Source organism: Hydractinia symbiolongicarpus, chromosome 9 (assembly GCF_029227915.1).
Source record: "Hydractinia symbiolongicarpus strain clone_291-10 chromosome 9, HSymV2.1, whole genome shotgun sequence".
Taxonomy (NCBI): Eukaryota; Metazoa; Cnidaria; class Hydrozoa; order Anthoathecata; family Hydractiniidae; genus Hydractinia; species Hydractinia symbiolongicarpus.
Genome location: NC_079883.1, coordinates 14237843 through 14245186, shown reverse-complemented (window position 1 = coordinate 14245186; position 7344 = coordinate 14237843). Strand labels below are relative to the sequence as shown.

General features: G+C 32.9%; 1 protein-coding gene across 2 annotated transcripts; it reads right to left on the bottom strand.

The window, feature by feature from the left end:
• Positions 1-948: 948 nt before the first annotated feature.
• On the bottom strand, positions 949-6585 carry LOC130657408 (uncharacterized). 2 transcript variants are annotated; one of them, XM_057460391.1, is made up of 5 exons: positions 6250-6585; positions 3223-3283; positions 2342-2485; positions 1878-2120; positions 949-1318 (listed from the first exon to the last, which is right to left on the bottom strand). In XM_057460391.1, exons 1-5 carry the CDS (start codon positions 6511-6513, stop codon positions 1206-1208), a joined length of 825 nt encoding a protein of 274 aa, XP_057316374.1. In that variant the 5' UTR covers positions 6514-6585; the 3' UTR covers positions 949-1205. The 2 variants fall into 2 exon arrangements, with proteins under 2 accessions (XP_057316374.1, XP_057316373.1); XM_057460390.1 differs by lacking the exon at positions 6250-6585 and adding an exon at positions 4668-5152.
• Positions 6586-7344: the final 759 nt, after the last annotated feature.

Below are 7344 nucleotides of genomic sequence, written 5' to 3'. Positions count from 1 at the left end.
AATTATCTATGAAGATGAAATTATCTATGACATGAAATTATCTGTGGATATTTTTTTAGCGTCCAGAGTTACTACAAACATCTAAGGTTTTTTTGTTTCTAGAGTGTTTGCGTATATGTTATTTTTTCACAATATTTGTTTCTGCGTCTAAAAAAATATTGTTGATTTATGCGCAATCTATAAACCATTCATCCAATTTTAGACACGTTGACAATAGGATACTCTAATGGCGTTTGACTCCTGCACAACAAGTTCAATATCTTGATCTATATCTTGTGTTTTTTGAACTTGTTCCATGGACACAAAACATGAAACAAATTAATGAAAAGTTCAATCGCGACTTTATACAATCCATAACATTTGGCTTTAAAAGATTACGCTTCTCGGCAATCAAATTCGCATGGTGTGAGTAAAAACGACTGCATTCATTCGACATTTCTCCGAAACATGAGACACTAGCATTGCAAGTGTAATGCTCTAGACAAACAATGCGTTCATTATATGATCGTTTTTACACGCATTTGTTGACAGATTTCATTAAACTTTTGCACAGGGGATGTGTCAGTTAATGTTACAATTTCTTTATATAAGTACATTTTTGTTTTCAACAAAAAAGCGCCGGACAACTAGAGGACATCACTCAAATTAATCCATTCAAAAGAATGTTCTGTTAAAAAAAATTCCCACAGTCATTTCAATCTTTTTTTAGACTCGAATGACTATTAGCCTTAAATGCGTACTTTTTATTTGATATATTTGTCTTATGTTAGTTTTCCTAGTTCTCATCTTCTGATACATGCTTTTTCTTTCATAAGAACATGCTTTATAAGAATATTAGGCTGGAATTCCTAGTTTAAAACAACAATAGGTCTATTGTTTAGAACAACAGGGAAATAAGAAAATTACCAGCCTAGTTAGAATTTTGATATTCTTATAAAAAAAACCCCGTTTTTATAAAAGTTAACAAAACCTATGTTTATTAAAAAATATATCAATATTATATACATAAACGCGTGTACAACTAATTCGGCTTCCGGCGTTTAAGGCGGTGATTGCATTGTGATCGAGTGAAAATGTCGTGTAAGTTCTCTTGTAGCATTCTCATAGGGCGTTGGCCCTCCAAATGTGTCAATGAGATACGCTTACGGTGTTTGCCATTTCTTACTAGAGAAGATTAAGGCATGATGAAATCGGCCGACGGTGCATTATCCAAACGTAAAGGAACCTGGGTCGTCCATGTTGTTATTGTTTGAAGAAGGTACAGCTAGAGTGGCTTTGGTATGGTGTCCCAACACTCGATTATAGAACAGTTTAAATTCTAAACAAAAAAAAATATATAAACATATTACAATACTGTGCTTGACGGTTCTTATAAAATAAAGTAGTTGAAAGCCCGTGGTAAAATCCACTAGATTTCGCACGCTACTACTCGCAGCTGCCATCTTTGACTTACAAATCGAAAGTTGGATATTACACCAAAGAAAACGAAAAAAGATAGGGAAGAAGAAAACGAAAAGTCACCCTTTCCCAGATTTTACCAAAATTTTTTAACTTTATAAAAATAAGGCATCTCTTTTTGCATAATAAAGGTATTGACACTTTTCGACACAAAAATTGTTTAAAAAAGAATCCGAATAAGCGCAAACAAGGGCGTAAATATTTTGCGATAAACTTCGACTTATTTTAGCGTCTTGTACAATGTCTTCCAAAAACTCATTAATTCTTTGAAACAAAATAAATACTTTTCCAAATATTTTTTTTTTATTAATTTCTTCATTTCTTTTTCTTTCTTTAATAAAATCTTTAATTTTACTAATGAAGGCAGCGTCGCGAATATAGAACGTACGGGAAATTATTTCTTTAGCATATATATTTACCTTCAAAATCAATCAAACCATCTTGATTCAAATCGCACGTCTGCATGATGTCAGCAGCCTCGTTGATAGTAATCATTTCACCAAGTTTAAGGAACAAGCTTTGCACCTCACTCGGTGATATAAAACCATCGTTATCTGCATCAAAAACCTGAAATGCAGCTTGAAGGTCTTCCTCAACTGTTCCCTGCACCATCTTTTCATGCATGACTTTCTTAAACTCCTCAAAACTTATCTCTCCATCACCTGTAGTAAGAAAATGAGTCAATACATTGAGCAAGTCAATATTTTAATGGATGTGAAGTAAAAATAGGATAGGATTTTTATAAAAAAGATTGATAACAATGCTTAGCCCTGTGGACCAAAATTCCTTCCTTTACTTTTTCTAAACATTTTTTCTGTATTTTCTAGTAGCAAGGCACACTGATGAAGAAATAATTTTCCAGCTAACCGAAAATTTCACATACCGTCCTCATCAACGAGTTCTAAAATCTCTTGCGCATCTTCCATTGACACTCCAGCACCAACTGAGTTCATGACAGATATCAACTCGTGAAGTGAGATCTTACCATCACCATTGATATCGAACAGCTTGAAACTTTCTTGTAGCTCTAAATCAGAAGTAGATCTGTGACACAAGTTATCAAGTTATCCGACTATTGATTAGCCCATGGAGACTAGTTGTTAGCCCGTGGAAACATCCATCGCCAATCGCAGATTTTATTTTTGCTCACAGACAGACGTACAGCAAGTGTATAGACTAGTCAGTAAACCGATGATAAACCAAAGGGGTTGCCGGTATTTTTAATTCCACGCTATTTCGTGTGCCCATAGCACAACTAATCTCTCGCGCCCAACGGACGGTCGGAAGTGGGCTTATTTTCTTATTTATTTTATTATTTATTTATTTATAGTTGGTTTTACATAGTTCATAGACTAATTTTATTATAGAGATTCGAAATAAAGTAAGTATTTTTCAAAAAAGAAAAATAGCAAATTTTATCGTCTACTTGCGGTATGAAAAATGACCATATATGTGTTTTCTATTTTTTATGAAGTCCTGATTTTAAAAGAGGTTTATTGACTCACTATTAAAACTTTGTTCAACCTTGTTCCCAGTGCCTGTTGTCTCTTTTCTATAAACGGGACAGCCAGAAAAAATACAAGATGCCCTGGGAACGAGGTTAAACTTTGTTAGCTTTTCCTACTTCTACTTGTGTAAAAATACAAAAGCATGTTTTGGTGTAACGTGCCGTTAATAAAGAATATCAGGTGACAACTAAATTTATACGCCCCCGCCCATCGCCCCAAGGATAGTTGTATAAAACTGTAAATGTAAAGTGCCTACCTTCCATAACTCGTCTGCGAAATTCAGCTTCGGCGGCTTCATCAATAACTGGCTCCTCTATCTAAATTCAAAGAACAAAAACTTGACTTGACTGCATTTGTAATATTACATGTTTTTCCCCATATTTTGAACGTTGACTGGCCATATTAAAAATAAATAAATAGGTAAATAAATAAAGAGGAAGAAAAAATTAAACAAACAAACAAACAAATAAAAAAACACCCAAAGAAACAAAAAAAGGACAAAAAAAACACATTAAACAAACATAAAAAAACTAGGAAGAAAAATCAATTCGTTTATCTTAGAGACTAACATCCACAGCTGCATCTGCCATTTTTGAAATATTTTACCCCTTTGCAAATTCTACTTGCATGTTCGTGTTGTCTCCAGATATATTACAACCTAAAGTTCAGGACAATGAGTGTTAGCAAGCTCGACCCCAGCACCTTTTGAACTATCAGAAAGCGCAGCGCCGTTGAGAAGCAAATAGTCCTGGGGACGAGGTTGTGAGTATTAGATGATTATTCCCAATAAAGAACTAGGACCTGGGTTTATATTTCGTGCTAAAAGATAAGATTGCGAAATATTCTCTTGTCAACATAAACATGTTTTGCTGTGAAACTGAAGTGTTATAGGAGGTACTTATATCGCCATTGCGTCAGAAATTGAATTCTTTTTAACTTGACTGTGTTTTTTATAAGTATTTTTATCCACAATATCGATCTAAGTGCACAGCATTTGTCACGAGTGTTGAACGTCGTATAAGTTCTTATGAAATGAATACACGTTTTTTTTTATGCAACACAAGGTTATGGCTGAGATTAAGTTTAAGTTTCCGCATATTACAGGCTCGACTGTTGTTTATGTGTTGTTTGTTGATTATCTAATTTGACGGAAAGACCAAATTCATTTATTTGTTAGTCCTAAAAGATATATTTATTGTTTTTGTAATCTTTGTTGTTTGATTTTTTTTCCCTCAGTCCCTTCATTTTTTTAAAAAAATGTTCCTTATAGAGATGTGTGAACTGTGTACAAAAAATAGTCGAAACACTAGGATTTTTTTGCATTTAAGAGGTGTTCAGGGTTCTATGAAACTTTATTCTCGTTCGCAGGTTTTTTGTCCTGCCAGAGCTTCTTTTGCAGCTGGAGATTTGGCTACACGATCCTTATTCATGTTATAATTTATTAAATCCGTTTTACGTGATGACTTTATCAAGTGTTTGGCCATGGTGTTTCAATATATCAAATTTTGATGTAACAAATTCATTGTTGAAATAAACAAGTATTGAGTTAAAGGTAAATATTTGCAAACGGACGATGATTGCATTGTGTATTCAAGAAAACGTAACATGCAAGAGATTACCACAAAACCTAGAACTTTGCTAGATTTTTTTTTATATAAGGGTGAGTAGAAACAATGTCTCAGGTAAAAAAGTTCTACGTACTTCTTCTTCTTCTTCGACTGGTTCAGGGGTAGGCGTACTCAAAAGTATTTCAGTTTGTGTTTGAAATTCTTCGACAGCTTTTTTCTCTTCCTTAATTTTCTCTTCTTTTATTTCTTGCTTTGTTTTCGCTATAGTTCTGGAACTCTCGAAACCTAATTCTCCCTTCCTACCACCTTTTTCTCTTATGGCCGCTTTTTCGTTAGCCATTGTTACGTAAGCGCTTTCCTCACTTGTCTCCATTACTTCTCGAAAACGTTTTAAAACTTTTGGGTTCATTTTAACTAAATCTTTTTCATTCTCGCCCATTTTGTAATTCTTTATTATTATTGTTATTATATATTAATATTTATTAACTATAGCTATATTTATTTGTTATAATTATTTTCTATCGAGATCCTTCTCACAAGCGACGACGATTTTGAACTGCAAAATGTCTTAAGAAAAAAAAAGTTGTTTTTGAAAATTTATTTATATCAATAACACGTTCTAAATAAGTTGCTACCGGCGATATTCGTTCTCGCGTTCCTCCTCGTAATAAAAGTTATAATATATTTATGAAGGCTTGTGTAACCTCTGAATACGTTACAATTTTTAAATTGTGTATTTAACTGAATGGTTAATAAACAGGTGGAGATTATTCGTCCTTTTAAATTTTTTTTTATTCTTTAATGAATGAAAGATATTTTCAGGCCACAAAAACTAACGTCATTTTAAAAATAAACTTTAAAGCGGCAACCTTTGCCTCAGTCCTTAGTAATGTCAAAACTAAAGGGTGTGGGACCTAGTATATGTCCTGGTACCATTTATAAAAGAAAGATAATTTATAAAAAAAAATATTTTACAAGTTAGAAATAAAAAAATAGAAATAATACTAAGAATCTAACTGGAAGTCCCTACTCATCCTAACAAAGAAAAACAAACAAAAACTGATTACTTTAGAATTCTGTTTTGCACTTAAAAGAAACTCAAAATAATTAGATGGGTGTAGTCTAAATCTCTGTAAGTTATGAGAGTGCAGAAACAACGTTTATTAAGAAAAACGTAAGATAACTGCATATTATTCAGCATGTTCAGGTCAAGTCTTTAAGATCAGATCCATTAAAATAGGAATTTTTGTAGAGCAATTGTGCAAAGGTCGTATGACAAACACCCCACGACACAATAACGGCGACAGCTGAATAACATTTTTTGATGTTATGGAAGTCGAAAAATAGATGTATAACATTTGATATGATCTTGGCTTTATTAGACACACCATGTTGTATCAGGATTGGTGTACACCCTTTTTTCGCGCGACTACTGGGCGAGTTTTGTGCAACATGTTTTGTCTCGATGGAAACCGACCTTTATTTTAAGCACAATATAAATGCAGCGTTGTAAATTCTTGTGGTTTTATTATGCTGCTCGTATAATTTTGGGGGGAACAAAAATAAAAACGACAAAAACGAAATGTAACGTACAACAAAGCAAAACAAAACAAAATGAAAAAACCCAACAACAACAACAACAACAATTACAAAACGACAACTTTCAAAAGTTAAACATTTTTAAATAATTAAATAATTTCATAAGAAATCCCTACTTCCACAACTTCTTCTTCTTCTTCTGATTCGTCATCTTCATCATCTTTGTTTTTTGTTTCTTTCTTTTTCTCTATTATTTGAAGTTGATATTGTTTTAACTGTTCATCGTTTTTCGCCTTTGTTCTAGCATTGCTCAGAAGGCTGGTCGCCTTTCTGCCACCAGCCTCTTTAACAATAGCCTCTTCTTCCATTTTCTCTACATACGCATTCTTTTCAATTGTTTCCATGGGGTTCCGGTATTTTTCAAAAATTTTTTGCGTCATTTTTATTAGTTTTATTTTTGTATCGCGACAGCCTCTTTTTACTGTTTAGAGATATGAAATATATCTCCAATTCATTTGTTATGGTACACGCTATCGTTATTGGCCTGGTTTTTACGAAGGAATATTTTGCACATAAAAAGAAAAACAACTTCTTAAGCCACGGGGATAATTTTCTCAGGCGATTGTAAAAAATTCAATTTTCTTACAATCGCTTATAAAAAATGTGTCGTATCACCACACATCACTGCTACAGGTAAAGTTTCCATCACAACAAGAAAAACAGTCAGCATAATTACTGCATTCTGATTGGTCAAAACTGTGCTGACAACAAAATTTCTTAGTTATAACGTTTTTTTGTTACCAGTAATATTTTGTTGATTTTTTTTTAACATTAACAAGATCCAAATGCTGTAGTAATTAACAATTGTTACGGTCGCCTGTAAAAATGGCCTCGTGTTCTCGTGTCCCCGTGGCTTTATGATGTTGCTACACAGAAGAAAGAACTTCGGGTTTTTACATTGCTGCTAATAAGATTCCTAAAATATACATAAAGTTATGTAGCTTAGCATTCATTATAATTTTGTTTTTACAAATTAACCTGAATTTTAAAGCATGTCAAAACCAGGTAAATTGTTTTTTACGTACAAACCAACCTTCAATGATACAATTCAGTTACCAAAACATTGAGTTCTTGAAATGTTTATAACTTATTTATATTTTGGGTAAACCTTATTCATTCGTTCATAAGAGGCGATGGTTGTTTATGGAAACAAAATAATAAAACACTAAATCTAATCTTAAAAATCGACCAAAACAGTCTCACGGGAATCT